At 46.1% G+C, this 15,591-nt stretch overlaps 1 protein-coding gene across 2 annotated transcripts in view; it reads right to left on the reverse strand.

Annotated features, from left to right (window-relative positions):
• Positions 1-439: 439 nt before the first annotated feature.
• kcnq3 (potassium voltage-gated channel, KQT-like subfamily, member 3) overlaps positions 440-15,591 on the reverse strand; it is a 90,876-nt gene continuing 75,724 nt past the window's right edge. The window contains exons 5-16 of one of the 2 annotated variants that reach the window (XM_041948827.1): positions 14,896-15,069; positions 12,942-13,052; positions 11,691-11,786; positions 11,476-11,570; positions 10,093-10,119; positions 6,265-6,464; positions 6,070-6,175; positions 3,613-3,744; positions 3,427-3,522; positions 2,490-2,577; positions 1,003-1,138; positions 440-906 (exon numbers count right to left, since the gene is read on the reverse strand). In XM_041948827.1, coding sequence (XP_041804761.1) covers positions 440-906; positions 1,003-1,138; positions 2,490-2,577; positions 3,427-3,522; positions 3,613-3,744; positions 6,070-6,175; positions 6,265-6,464; positions 10,093-10,119; positions 11,476-11,570; positions 11,691-11,786; positions 12,942-13,052; positions 14,896-15,069 — 1,728 coding nt within the window. Of the gene's footprint in view, positions 1,139-2,489; positions 2,578-3,426; positions 3,523-3,612; positions 3,745-6,069; positions 6,176-6,264; positions 6,465-10,092; positions 10,120-11,475; positions 11,571-11,690; positions 11,787-12,941; positions 13,053-14,895; positions 15,070-15,591 lie in introns of both variants that reach the window. The other variant, XM_041948826.1, reaches the window with a different exon arrangement.

Below are 15,591 nucleotides of genomic sequence, written 5' to 3' on the forward strand. Positions count from 1 at the left end.
TTTGCAGTGTCTACACTAAGAATCGCATGCGTCACATGCAGTGCGGTTGGCTTTGCAGCGATAAAGCTTTTGGGTGTATATAGTATGTTTTTCGTAACGTTCTTTTTTTTTTTTCATCTTAGCTAAATTTTTGCGAAGAGCGCGCTGTACAGGGTTTTACTTTACAAACTGTCCGGTTCCTCTTTTTTTTCGGCCAGTCTCGGTGCCACGGCTCTCTGTCTGGACGGCGGTCGGTTGATGAGATCGGCGGTGGCCTCTGAAGGTCGATGACCGTGCTCGCGACCTCACAGCATCAAGGTGGATCAGACCCACCTTTCCCTCAAATGTTCTGGTCCAGAGGTGTGGCTTTGACCCAAACTGGTTTGGGTTTAGAGGCATGGGTTGGATTTTAGATCTTAACTCAGAGTTGTGGATTTCTGTGTGGTCACACGAACGCCTCTCAGGGCGGCGTGTTCCACACAGCGTCACCAAATCCCTCCCCCGTTGAGGAGAGGGGCAGGGGTCCCCCGCTGGGCGTAAAAGGGTCCGTGTCCGTGTCTGTCTCGCCCTCTGCCAGGTAGCTCGGCCTGGGTCTCGTCCAGCTGCCGTCCCCGGTCGCCAGCCCGGCGCCCATCGGCAAGTCCGCCCCTTCCTCCCGCTCCCCAGAGATGCTGAAGCCGCTGGGCGAGCGCTCCAGCTCCTCGTGGTTCACTGAAAGCATGGAGAGCGGCGAGTCGCCCCCCCGCCCCCCTGTGGTCCTGCCCAGCCCCGCTGACAAGTCCTGCAGGGAGCTGATGGGCAACACTGTTGGACGTTCGGTGTAGGTGGGGATGGCCGCCGGAGGGTGGCGTTGGTGGAGGCGAGATGGTGGTGGTTGATGGTCCGAAGGTGCGCGGCTTCCGCCAGCCAACCCCGTCCCCTCTCCACCTTCTCTCCCTCCGCCATAGTACGGATTGACCTTGCTGACAGGCATCTGGTACGACATGTGCGGGAACGCCTCAGCGTAGTTGAAGAAAACCCGACGGATCTCACCGTTCCCCGTCGGATCGCAGGTCTCCAGGGTCATGTGGGCGCCGCCGGCAGAGTCCACCTGCAGGTGCTCAGTGTGCTGGATGTGCATGTCCACCAGGAAGTCCAGCTTCTTCTCCATGTCCTCCACCTGTGACAGAAACATTACACCAGCAGCACACACTGATGATCACAGGTTTAGGCTAAGTAAGAACTGCTAGTAAGCTTCTGATCCCACAGCAGTCTTGTGACATGTCAGCTGACGGTGGTGAGCTCAGGGTGAGAGTCTGGTCACACCAGGAAGCAACGCTGCAAAAGGTATTTATATGAAGACGTGAAAAATTAATTTTACTGGAAGGGTGTTGCTTGATGATGTAGCGACCCCTTGCAGGTTGTGAAGCTTTCACCATTTTTGGACTGTCCGGCCCGGCTTTTGCCTCTGTGGTCAAATCCACTGGTTGCAGCAATGCCATTGAAAAGCATAGATTTATTTATAAGACACTTTGCTGATGTAGTTTATGTGTTGCCTCAAAGGAATTTCTGTTGTTCATTGCAATGTTTGCTTTAAAATAAATAATTCATATGTGTGTAGTAGAAAATAAGAGTAAAAAGGGTTAAAAAGTTTATTGGGAAGATTTTATTTTGGCGGTCGGGTCACCGCTGACATCCCTTCCTGATGGGTCACGTGTGTTGGTCGACTTCCTGTTTAGTTCCTTTTCTCCTTGGACTGAGAGTGAGGCAGACATGCTCTGAAGCTATCCTAGCCGTCCGCTGAGAAATATCGTACAGGCAACGCCGTAAGTGCACACATTTCATGTGTAAGATGTTAAAAACAATAAATAGCGATAGCTGTTAAAATATATGTTTCATTTGTTAGTAAAAAAGGATATTTTTGTCTATTTTATTGACATATTTAAAAACGTTCAGCTGATGAGCATTACAGTAATTCATTGTGCCTGTAACTATGTTAACTCATGTTTTATGTTGTTTAAAGTGCAATATTTGTTGTATTTACAGTTTTCACCGAATGTCATTGAAGACTGCTGAGTGAATTGTCAACTCCACCACGACTCATGTTTTCATTTGACTTGGTTTAACTTGGTGTTGAAACAGAGTTGCTACACTCTGAGTGAGAACACTACAGTTTAGTACAAGTACAAAAACTGTGCGAGGTGGGAACGAAGCCACCGGTGGACTTTGGTTGATTTATTTCATCCTAAAGAAGTGAACTAGAAACTCTGCCCCATCAGCGTTGAAGCCATCAGAAGTGATTCAGACAGTGAGTCTCTGAAAGCACAATTTGTACATCAGCATAGGAACTGAACCCACAACTTGTGGTACCCGATCTGTTCAATGACTCTGACTAAGGTCACATGCATACCTCATAATCAGATAAGAACATCAAAGTCCTTTTTGATTCAGCTACAAACATTTCATATTTCTTAGAACATCTGAAACGTTGGAAACTCCAACAACAGGGGCGCTGCAGTTCTAATACTCACCTGTCTCTCCACCCTGACGAATCTACCCATCATGCTTTGGTCTTCGGCATCTGGCATGGAGGCGGCTTTGGCTAGGTAAGACTCGTGCCTGGAACACAGGGACACAGTAGACGTGGACGGCACAGCCATTTGTTACGGGGAACATGAACAAAAGAGTCACGTGCTCAGAGTCACTGCTTTAGGAATAAAGACTGTTTTCTAACATTTGAACTGTTTTTTCAGTTAATTTAAACACAAGATACTTGTGCTCAAAAAGAGGATTCATTCTCAGTGAAGAACCTTGGAGCCCTAATCTGCCTCTATACATGTCAAAGAGCAGTGATTCCTAACATGTCTCTGGGGGTCATCAGGTGGATACCTCCCTTCAACGGTGTTACACTGCTCCTACACAATCCAAACAGCACTGCCACGTTCAACTGACCCAGGCCTGTTTAGGAGATGCTCCAGGTAGTGGCCAGTACCGATGCTACCATTTAGCTAATGCTAATGCTAACCGCTAAGAAGAACAGAAGAAGACAATACAGTTCCAATGCTACCATTTAGCTAATGCTAACCGCTAAGAAGAACAGATGAAGACAAAACAGTCCTGATGCTACCATTTAGCTAATGCTAATGCTAAATGCTAACCGCTACCTGCTAAGAGGAACAGAAGAAGACAATAAAGCTAGATTCACCTATACTGTTAATGTTAACTGCTAGATGCCAATGCTAACTGCTAAGATACTATCATACTACCACTGCTTTAGCTATTGTTAGCTGCTACAATGCTACTACAGGCCTAGATGCCACATGTAACTGCCAATACTCGCCTTAATGCTAAGTTAGCATTATCTTAGCATAGCTGTTTTCTTTGTCAGACAGTCTAATAGTGTAAAATAATCTTATAACACTGTCTTATCTATTGGTTATGTTTTCTCTATAAACAGTGTGACAGTACCTGGGTGACTGATTAGGCGGGTAGGCAAAGGGCGTTTTCTGCGTTTTCTTCTGTTTGGGGGTGAGGGGTGGTCCAGGGGCAAGAATCATGTCGATCCTTAAAGGAAGAGAAGCATGGTGAGTTCGAGGAGGAGGAAATATTTACTTCGCTCAAACAGACCGCCTCATCTGTTGTGCAGTTGCTGACCTTGTCTGGAGGTATTTGATTCGACAGAGCATGTCCAGGTGTCCGGCAGAGTACTGCTCAATCACGTCTTTGACATCGTAAGGCCTCAGAGTTTCCTTAAACCGCTTCTTATTCAAGAGGAACTGCATGATCCTGTGAGACAAAGAGTTCAAACTCAACAGTTTGGACATTAAATGATAATTTATTAAACCTGGAAAACAATGGCTTTCTGTCCTTGTTGCAGAAGCTGCTGGTTCAACTTTGACCTGCTGGGATGACAGCCATCTATCATGCTATCCCTTGGTCTTATCAACAGATAATACATGTGTATAATATTACATAACTGTGGGTTTATTTACAACCTGTCTGATTGTGTTAGGACTCTTGTTCTGCCTTGCTGCCTTTTGGCACGACCCAAGATCTGACAAGTTAACTTGCTTAGACCTAAACATTATTCATTTGTTTGAGTTATTTGTTTGAAGTTGAAACATCTATCCATCCATCACCGCTTATTCTAGTCCAAATGCAGAGGCAGAAGGCCAAGTCAGGAAGCCCAAATATCCTCCCCCCATCCCTTCTCTTCATCATCTCCTTCTGAGGAATCCAAAAACATTGCCCTCCCAGTTATGTAGTCCCTCCAGCATGTTCTGGATCAGTTGGACATACCCAGAAAACCTCTAAAGGTTACTTACTTTGATTTTGACACTCCGAGGTCCTTCCGGATCTAAGCTCGTCACTGGATCTATATGGGTGAGTCAACCAGCCTACAAAGGACACTCACTTTGGCTGCTTGTATCTGTGATCTCATCCTTTCAGTCATCACCCGAAGCTCATGAGCACAGCTGACGGTTGTAATGTCAGTCGACTGGAAAACAAAGACCTACAAATCGGCATGTCTCACCTCATGCTACATCTTCGAGTTACTCATAAACAAGGCCCAAAGACACGTGAATTCTTTCACTTGGGGCAGAAACTCACTCCTGACCCTGGATAACATGACCTCAGATGTGGAGAAGCTGACCTCATCCCAACCACTTCATGCTGAGCTGCAAACCATCCCACCAAAATCTCTCTGTTGAACCAGCACCCGGCTCCAACATTGTCCCTCTAGCTGACATTTCTGACCAGAGTCAGTGATTATCCAAGTGCAAGGAGGAGTTCACACTTTACCTGCACCTGCACTGACCAGCAGCTAGCCTTTGGTGCGCATTCACCATTCACTCCTGCTGATTGTACCTGGGATCAAAACCCAACACCTTTCAGTTCTTTGAAGGTCATCTCCCGCTTTGAGCCGACTTGAACCCCGACCCAGAGTCAGTGGCTGCCGCACGAGCTTCAGTGTTTGGCACAAAGTCTTGGGTCCTGAAACTAAAACCCTCCAGGTCTGAGCATCCCATTCAGAGATCCATTCAGCCCCGAAATAATGGCGTGGAGTGGAAGCAGCACTTTCACAGGGTTAATCACTCATCTCACAGGCCCTCACGCTAGATTGAATTCCTGCATTATGTCAGTTGTGTGGCCTATAGATTTACCAGCACACTATACTGAGTCTTGCCCACACACTCATACAGCTGTCATGGCTGCATCCAACCTCCATAGTTTTTTTATTTCTTTAATTTGGCATCAAATGCTTGGTCAGATTATTTATCTGATGCTGTATATTCTGATCTGAATAACCTTTTTTTTTTTTTAATGACTGGCGACGAGGAAGTTCTGTTTCTGTCCCGTATCGTTTGTTCTTTGTTTTTGCAGGATGTATTAAAAATTACAGTGAAAGTGAAGCCACAAACAAAACAGAACTGACTTGTTCTAGTGCAGTTTGGGAATTTCTCAAAAGGTTTCTTGACATTGTGAAATATGTCGTCTTGACTAACTTATTTCGACTTATATTGAAGATAAAATTCAGTCTTGTATTCTGATGCAAACCCAGATCCAAACTAAAAGTTTTTTTCTTTTTTTCAAGAGTAATTTAGAAGGATTTCTTTTTAAACATAGTTTTCTTTCTTTGCTGGAGGCCAGACACTTAGATCGTTTACATCCATGTTTGCTTGCTCGCTCTCCTCTTTCCTGGCTTTGTTAGCATATTGCTACATTACTTAGCATGTTGTGAGCGTGAACTGTGAAATGATTGGCAGGACTGTGAGTCACATCGCCTGTGTACATACGAGTAATAATGGGCTCCATGTGTACACAGAGTACAAGATTACAGCAAAAACAGGGAACCGCTCAGAAAGACACTACGCTGAAAAACGCCACGGGGTACCTTTGACTTTAAAGCTAAAAGCAGTGTTTTCTCTGCCCTCTCTGGTTTCCACTTTCCAACTGGTTTCACCTCAGACCCCCCCAGCATCACTGACAGGTGATGGCTGGGTGTGGTCAGGCATGTGATGAAGTGTCTGAAACCACACCCAACAGTGACGTCATGGTGCTGCTAAGAGGCTTCTGGGTCTTTATTCTCCATGGTCTGATGTTCCTCACCTGACCGCCCTGATGACCAGTTTCAGCGTGGGGATCATCTCCTCCATGAGGATGTCTGGGGGGAAGCCCCGCTCCTCTAAGGCTGGGTCTGCCAGGGCTCCAGCATCTGACAAAGAAACACGTTAGAAGTCACTATCACAGCAATCACTGATAAACCGACCTTTGATTCTGATGGCTGGGCCTTGGTTCTCATACCTTCGGAGCTCTGGCGGAGTGTGTAGGCCTTCATGCGGAAGGCGGTGCGGAAGCGTTCCCGGTTACTGAAGCCGGCAGGTTTGGGCTCCTTGGAGGGACTTTCCTCTATGGAGTCGGCGTTTCCTGTGAGCTTCTTGCCCGTCCCGACCGACGGCCGTGCATTGGGAAGGCGAACACGCTCGAGTATACTCAGTTTTTGGCTGAAATGGAAGAAAAGGGAGTCTTACGGCACAGTTCTTCTAATGGCCAACTTCTCTTTTCAAATGCAAATTTCAGCTTCTTATGGCCCAAGTAGTTAATATCACTTCTTGTAACTGTATTATGAAACTCCTAGCCACCCAAATTTAGATTTGGAAGGAACCAGAGACTCTTCACACTGACAGTCACTCAAAGTGTATCGACTTGTGCTTGATGAAGATCTACAGACTGAAATTCCTTTTCCTGTCATCATTAGTCACCAGCTGTTTGAGGGATTCAGGACTCTTCTCAGGGAAGAGTTGTTTTATGCTATGCACCTGGTAGACTTGTAGTAGTAGTAGTTTGGTGAAGTGAAATGTAGATTTTGATAAAGATGGTTGCGAATGATAAACTAAAGTTCAGGCTTCAAAGCATCTCTGCAGAGGTGAAGTTGCTGCTTCCACGTTTTTCTACAGCTGAAGATCTTTCTTGAATTCTCCTTGAGCCTGACTTTCCTCTCACGGAGGAGTTAAAGTCTTCACGGTCTGCTGCCTCAACAGAACAATACTGCTCTCCTGGCAGAAGGAAGCCTCTAAGAGCTGTGAGGAGATCGGTCTCCTTTATTGTCCAACGGCTGACAATATTTGGCAGCACAAAGACTCGAGCTCCGTGGGTAAAATAAGACTCCTGTGTGCCTTGGAAGGGGCAGAGAGGCGGGGTAACCGGAGCCGACAACGGCCCTCTGAAACGTGGAGCATTCTCAGCGACTTTGCTCCCACAGCGGACACACAATATGAGGCTCTATGTGGCCTCGGGGCAGAATGGGGACGGCAGATTACGGCGCTGAGAGGCTGCAGAATAGGAAGCTTTAAAGGAAGAGAGAATCTCTTTCTGACTGCTTTCCCACTGAATAAAAAGCAGAAAATTACCTGTGATTATCTCGTGGCTTTCTGTAAATGAGGCAACACAACAGGAAAAAATTATGCTCCTTATCTCCCACAGCTCTTCCCTCCCAAGAAACACACACACACATATTGGTTACGCCTGCACAAACCTGCAGCGATGATATAACAGGATTATTCCGGTTTGATACAACTTATGATCCTGTTTTTTTCCATTGTTTCAAGACGTCATGATAAAACTGTATTCACCAAGTTAAATGATAAGATCTATCAGCTTCTCCAGATTATCTAAACCACTTTGTTTGGAGGTTTTTGCTCAGGAAAACTGTGTGCACACAACTACAGTAAGCACAGAAGGCCAACGCTGAAGCAGGAGGGTGGACTGTAATAAGCTTAGTAAGCTTTCACCAACCTGTTGGTGTGTTTCCAGTCTGTCTGACTGTTTGTGAGGTGCTTTGAAAGATTTACGTCTTCAGCAGGAGCCAATGAGCTTGGAGCTGAGAGCCACAGACAGGATGTCAGACAGTACTGACAGATGGACCAACACACTCTTGGTTTTGGTCGTTAGTGGTCAGCCTCATCCGTAACGACTGATTCCAGCTTTGGGCCTTGTAGAACTTTTCAACTCGTTAACCAACATTGTTTTATCGCAATAATTTCAAATCAACGCTGCTTGAACTACAAACTATGAAATGACCACGAAGGGGAACCATCGACAAACACGAACAGAGCGTTACACGCTTAAGAGAGGTCGCCATGATTGTATTCCAGCAGATAACAGACTGAAAAAAACCCTGAACTAACCCTTAACGAGGAAGGAGAGCGACACACACGCACGCGCACACACACACACACACAGTAAGTGGCTTATCGCCCTCCTGTTGGACATGGCAGCACTGTTGTAGCTTCTGGCCGTCGTCCATCTCTTCACTCACAGCAACAAGATAATGTCACGCTGCTAATTTCCCAGCCGCTGATCCTGCGAGGGACTTCAAACCTCTGTTTCTCCTCCTCTCCACCCTTCACTGTCTTTCTCCTTCTTTCTCCCATTTTTCCTCATTTCTCTCCGTTCTGTCCATGTTTAATAGCACAAGTAACCAGACACCTAAAAGACCACTTTGGTCTTTTATGGTGTTTGTACGAAACACTCTCACTCCCATCTCATCACATGCTGACACTTGTCCAGGACGTTGGCACTGGTCCCCCTTTAGTGTCATTTTTCAATGTCCACAAGTCAAGTTAGCGATCATGAACAGTTACACTTTCAGAATAAAGCTTGCCGAGAGAGATAAGATCACTTTTGGTTTCACACGGGACACAAACCCCAGTCTCCTGGGTGAAAGTCCTGGTCCTGACCCATCCAACCATCCCAAACTCGCTCTTTATTCGACATCAGCCGACGTGCTGCCGACAGAAGACTATCCAGCTACCCTGCATGTCAAAAGACGACACTAAAAGGGGTCTTAAATTGTGACACATGGGGTCCTGACCAAGCAGCCATATGTGACGAGGGGGGGTGAGATACCTCAGATATCTGAAAACTCAGACAAATAAAACCTGAACTACGTGCAGGGATTGAGACCACCTGGTATGTTTTGGTAATTTGGGTGAAGTGACCCTTTAAGTTCAGCCTAAAAACAAACAGCATTGCCTAAGCTAAGCGTCACAGTGAGCTGAACCCCCCCCCCTCCTCTCTTTGTGTATCAGGCCTCCTGTTGTTGCTTTTAGCAGCAGTAATTTAATCCTGCGTGTTGAACACGGCGGCTCGGCGGAGGCCAGGAGGCGTCGAGGCAGAACGCTCCGATGTAATGAGGCTGTGTTACGAGCAGGAGAGTCCAGCGGCCCGACAGGGAGGGGGAGGGAGGGAGGGAGGGGGAGACGTGGCTTTTAAGCTGATCAGCCACTTCTGGACTGGACTGGGACATTTGTTCCCTTTTTACTTCAGGTCACGGCAGGTATCGACGTCTTAAAGGACCCACTGTCCTTTACTTTGATTTTTGTTACACTTTGTTTTAATTTCTTTTTTGTTTAACAAATAAATACTTGAAGACAAGATCCTGTCCAGTTTTTTAGGAGTTTTTTTCTTGCAGCAGGAGGGAGCAGTGAGTGAGAGTAAAGTTTGGTTTTAAAGAGACTTTAACTCCACAGGTTTGATCCCTCTGACTCCACCATCACTGCTTCAGGCCGGGTTTCGAGTTTCTCCGGGAAAGAAGCAGCGAGGTCAGCGCTCACCAGACGTCAGTGTATTGATCAATGCTGCACATTTATGATATAATTTCGGCACTTTATTCTTTTACAAATCAAACATCCAAAGTGAGCCTTTTCTGACGCTTTGATCTGTATTAATATCCCTCCACGCGACGGAGAGAGGAGGAAATCATCTGGTCTCGGGCGCTGATCGCTCCATCCATGCTGTCATTCATAATTGAACCATAATGAACGGACTCACTAATGGGGCTCTAAAAAGATCTCTGAGCATGAACGTCATCTACGCAGCTGAGATGGAAGGCGGGGGTGTTAAAGAGTGGGACGCGTGGGAGTTTTCTATCACATATTTACCACAGCCCACAGATTTATTCGACTTGTGAATTAATACGGGGAGCTATTCAAAGGCGGATGGGGGGGGGGGATATTCTAGGAAACCTTCATTAGTCTTTCCAGCATGTGGGGCTAATTAAAGCAGCATCGGGAAGACTCACAGCTCTGTGTGATTAACAGTTTCTCTGCTGGAGATCAAACAGTGACCTACCTCGCCATGGCCTCCAAGTGATCCTTCCTTTGGATGGAGAGAGAGGAAAAGTACAAAGTTAACACTTCGGCAGGCTCGAGCTTAAAGCTTAAACACTCTTTAACAAGCCCACAAAGTCAGCCAGTAAAGCCCAACCATTTAGACACACGTCACATGACTACCGTTATCTCTACGAGGTCTATTTCAAAACGCTGTTCCATGTTGGAGTTTGTATAAAATTCATTTTAAACATTAATATTTTAGATTAGGGTCAAATTCTGCTGGAGCTCTTAAAACAAGCAGCAGAGGAGCAGCGACTGCATGAGGCAGTACGTGATGTGGACGGCCAGGGGACACGAGGGACGCTGACCGACCAGCGCTCGGTGACAGACAGCTGGTCGTCAGATCTAACCCGGCGATGCGAGCTGGGACCCGGTTTTGTTCCGCCCTCCTCGCAGCTTCAAACCCCACTGGTAGCGTTTTGCTTACCTGATTTTGTTGACTTGCTCAGATTTGGCTGCAGATATTTGTGCTTCTTCCGTTTGGAAGTAGGCTGTATCGTCACATGGTTTCTTTTTTTGTCCGTTTTAATTGTGTTCATTGTTGATATACCATCGGGAGGCCTCACCAGGTGTTTTATTTTGAAAGTTTACTGGACTCTCTAAGCTGGTCCTGAGTGTGACTTCCTGCCCGGCTGTATCTGCTCTGTGCAGATTGACGAGGCGTTCGTCAAACACAGACTAGGCCAGTCTTCTCCACGGGGCAGAGCAGAGAGCCGCTACGTGGCTCGGCACAGCTGGAGGAAATGTAAGCTTTGTACAGAACGGCAGCGATCAGCTTCGCCGGCTGCGTTGTGGACGGAAAGCGACACATCAGGAACAGGAAGACTTGGCCTGGCTCTTTGTCCTGGGAACGCTCTAAACTCCCAGGCGCCTTAAACTATCCACTGTGCACCTTGACTTGTTTTTAGTCGGCTGTGCCCCAGTGGCCGAACGTGGTACTGACACTACAAATCCATCATGACCCACTCAGCATTTTCTCCCCAGCCCTCTATTATAACAGAGACATCTGTACTGTTAACTGGACACCTCGAAGGGAAAATAGTCCCAAAAGTCCCATTTGTCCTTCAGCCTGTTATCCGGAAACAAACGCCCACTGCTTCCTTTGATTTTTTCCCACCTGCATTCAGCAGGTGCCCAACGTGTGAGACATGATAACTTCAGGAATCGCTGTGTGTCAGTGAAGAGCAAATTTTTACAGGTAGAATCTTTAAGTTTGACATCAAATATTTCTAAGAAATCTCAGATTCTTGTTTCATAAGGTCTTAAATTTAAAAAAAACGTCTCTACACCTGAATGCAATTTTAATTTCCTTAATATGTAAATATATATATAAACAAGTTACCTGAAACAGGGAAGAGAGATGACGGTTTCATAAAACCTCCACGTGGCAATAAGGTCTTCCCTGATTGGATTTGTGGAATAATATCGCCAGGCAGACTTGAAATAAACGGTGACAGAACAGCAGAAAATGACATTAACTGTATGATTCAGTTAGATGGACATAAAAACCCCTCCGTCACGTGAGAGGGTCGCTGCTGATGTCAGGTGGCGTCTCACCTGGATGAGCCCGGCGGCTGGATGTCTGCGCTTCTCAAAGTGCTTCTGTCTGTGCTGCTCCTGGACCTTCAGAGCCAAGCCTGAACCCAGGATCCCCTGAGGCCACAAAACACAGTCAACAACAGTGCTGCCCCTGGAGCTGGCTGGAAAACGTGCACAAACACCACTAAGGAAGGTTGTCCAGCACAAATTTGACCATTTTAGGAACTTTAGGGTAAATCTTCATCTGTATTAAGAAAGCAAGGTTCAGTTCACAGATAAATGTGTACATTTATTCAGGATCAAGTTCTGCTGCAATGACCTGTTTTTGCAAAACTGCCACCAAAAATTGTTCATTCTGGTGTGTTTCTGGGAGGAGAGGAGCTCTCGTTGGTACACGAGTTCAAATATCCTGGAGTCATCCTGGACTCGACACTCTCATTCAGGAAACACATTAAAAAGGTTTCTGATTCGGTTAAACACAACCTGGCAAACTTCAGACAAATAAGGAGCTCATTAACCAATACTGCTGCTCTGATGTTTTTACATTGCATGATCCTCTCACACATTGACTATTGTTTCACTAGCTGGGCGCTGGCATGTTCATCAGCCCCCCAACCAACAGAATCCCTTTATAAAAAAAACTTTAAAGACACTGGACAAAAAACCTTACTTGTATCACATCTGTAATATCCTTAAAAAGTAGTTTTCTAAGTTTTCATAGTTTCAAGGTCTTTAAATTTGCCTGCGCTGTATACAAAAGTCTGAATGAATGTATAAAAAACAGGACTGTCAGGGGTATGAACACCAGGGCCTGCGACAGAGGAGACGTAGAGATCCCTTCCAGTCGCACCACATTTGGTAGAAATGTGGCGTCTGTCTTGGGGGGGGGGGGTGTTACAGTAAGGGAAGGTCTTACATATTCATCTTTTAAAGCAAAGCTTAAAGACTGGTTAAAGGATGTCCAGAAGTGTGTCCATTAAGTAGACTGAGACCACTGGATCTGGTGAAGTTGGACTGTATTACATTGCGTGCTTGTGAATGTAATTTTGTAAAGTGTATTTTGTAATTGTATTTTTATGTAATGTGTACTTCCATGTTTTTAATGTGTACTTCCATGTTGTTTTATTAGGCAACTAACATTCTGCCCAAGGACTACAGTTGAAAATTAGCTAATCAGCTATAAACTGGCACATTTACAGCTATGTTCATCAATGTGCACGGTCCTAAATAAATTAAAAAAAAACCCATGTACAACACACAAGTACCCACTGCAGGCAAAGCGAAGAAGGACACTCCGATCAGAGCAAAAGTGCCGGCTAACAGTCTTCCAGCCCAGGTCTTCGGGGTTTTATCCCCGTAACCGATGGTGGTCAGTGTGATCTGCAACAGAGACGGATAAAGGTTACACTTTTCTCTCAAACTCGCTGTCAGCTGTCTGATTTGATGAGGACGTCTGAGGGATTCATTGAGCGGTAAGAGGCATTCAGTGAGACAGGAGCTGTTTGTGACGTGGAGTAATGGCGGCGTTAAAGCCTCGGCGTCCTTCTCTCCGCAGACATACCCGGCCGCGCTGCGCTCTGTGACCTCTGCATCGATCCACTGAAGGGCGCTTCAGTGCTTTAAAGGGTCACAACAGCGCCTGCAGTTTGCAGCTGATTACAATTGACTGTCTTGCTCAAGGACACCTCCAGCAGATGCTCGCTGTCACACAAGCTGAACTCTGGTCTCCCGGTTGAAGGGCCGTCTCTGTAACGAGGCCGCGCTGCTGGAAAAACCGACTAGAAGGCATTCATGAGAGCACGAAGCTCAGCCGAGATCAGACCGGGCGCTTCTACGACAGGCCGCCGGCTCCAAATGTGTCGTTCAGCATCTGACTCTCAGGCTGTGAATGTTGGAGCCGGCGACACGTGAACGCAGGATGAAAACTGCTAATTGTTCTCTGGCAGAAGTCCCAGATTTAAATCACGGCCAAAATGTTATCAGTTGATCACTTGGCCGAGTGTCATCTGCCCGCCAACCCACATGATAAGATATCTGAACTACTTACAGCAAAGAACAGCCATTTAACAAGATGTTAAGTCTTAATTCTATGTTTAAGAATTATTTTTGATCAAACAGAACAGCTCTGACATTGTTCCACTTGTTGTTTTAGGAATTTGTTGAAACAAATCACGATCAAAGAATCTAAATCCACGACTGTTATAAGAAGAAGAGACTCTGTTAGAAATGTGTTGGTGAAATAATCTCACCCCGCTGGAAGATTCGTCGCTTGCATTTATAGAAACAGGATTAAAGGATAACTTTCGTTTTTTACAACCTGGACCTTATTTGTAGCATTAAATACGACCATTTACTCACCCAGACAACTTTGGTGGCATTTGGAGTCGTTTTGAAGAAATTAGCCCCAGAGGAGCGGCGCGTATATCCGTATAATGCGAGTACTCGGGGCATCCATTCGCAGCCTCTATATAACACATAATCTGCAGCGAAACTCGTTCATATTCCAATATTTAGTTCTGATACGCTGGTGCTATTCCCCTCTGAGCCCGTGGTGGCATGTTATCAACATCCGGCGTCTCTAGACAACTTCCCCTGACGTGGATGATGTCATTACCGAACGCCGGGCGCTGCGAGCAGCCAGCCACAACACGGCTGACTCTGCGGCGGTCGGCTACGAATACGCAATAACGAACCATAGCTGTGCCAAACTACAGCTAAACTAGCCGACCGCCGGGTCAGAGGGGAATAGCACCAGCATATCATAACTAAATATTGGAATATGAACGAGTTTCTGCAGATTATGCGTTATATAGAGGCTGCGCATGGATGCCCCGAGTACTCGCATTATACGGATATACGCGCCGCTCCTCTGGGGCTAATTTCTTCAAAACGACTCCAAATGCCACCAAAGTTGTCTGGGTGAGTAAATGGTCGTATTTAATGCTACAAATAAGGTCCAGGTTGTAAAAAACGAAAGTGATCCTTTACGTTTTTAGGACTGAACAACAGGTTCAATCTCTGGTTAAGATGGATTTTTTTTTCGTTGTGTTTTTTTGCAGAAACACCACATGGATTTAATTTAAAGTCAGAATCAGACACATTATTTTGTTCAAGCAGCGTCACAGAAGAAGAAGCAGGTCAGACTGACCAATCGTACGATACGAACGTAACATCATTACAGTTTTAAAGGACTCCACACAGAAACAGAACGTAACGTGCGTACCAGCCCCCACCACAGCGCGTCGGCGTAGGTGTCGAAGTCCTGCGGTTTGGGCTGAGCGGTGGGGTTTTCGTGGTTGGACACGTCCATGGAGACGTCGTCCTTCTCCACCAGGTAGACCAGGAAAGACGCCAGGATCAGAGACAGGAAGCCGATGTACCAGGCTGTGATCAGCTCCTGCACAAACAGTCACACGTTCATTCAGCCGCGGCTCAGAAGTCAACACGCCGTAACATTAACAGCGTTTCCATGGGACGTTTTTCTCTTCAATCAATGGAAGCCTTTGAAGGATCTTTAGAGGTAAGCTCTCTGTTAGACGTACAACACATTCATCCAATCCCAGCCCTGAAAGACGTTTATTCCTGACACATCATTGTGTTCGGTCCAAGGTGTGCTAACATGTTTCCAATCTTTCATCGGGACGTCCAGTGCGGGGGCACACTAAACACACACACATCCTGCACGGATTAACACGCAGATCAATACCGCTGATAGATCAACCAATCAATTCATCCTCTGTCAGAAGAGCATCCAGCTAAAGGCTGCGAGACTCTCTTAAGAAGCTTCTACGTGTTTTACCGACACTCTTCAATCCTCTTTCACTGTTTTCTCCCACTTTTCAAAAGCTCTGTTCCAACATGAACACAGGTAGCAGCTAAACAGGTATATACATTTATATGGTAAAAGTACTGCATTTAC

This window comes from Chelmon rostratus, chromosome 12, assembly GCF_017976325.1.
Source record: "Chelmon rostratus isolate fCheRos1 chromosome 12, fCheRos1.pri, whole genome shotgun sequence".
In the NCBI taxonomy this organism is placed as follows: Eukaryota; Metazoa; Chordata; class Actinopteri; order Chaetodontiformes; family Chaetodontidae; genus Chelmon; species Chelmon rostratus.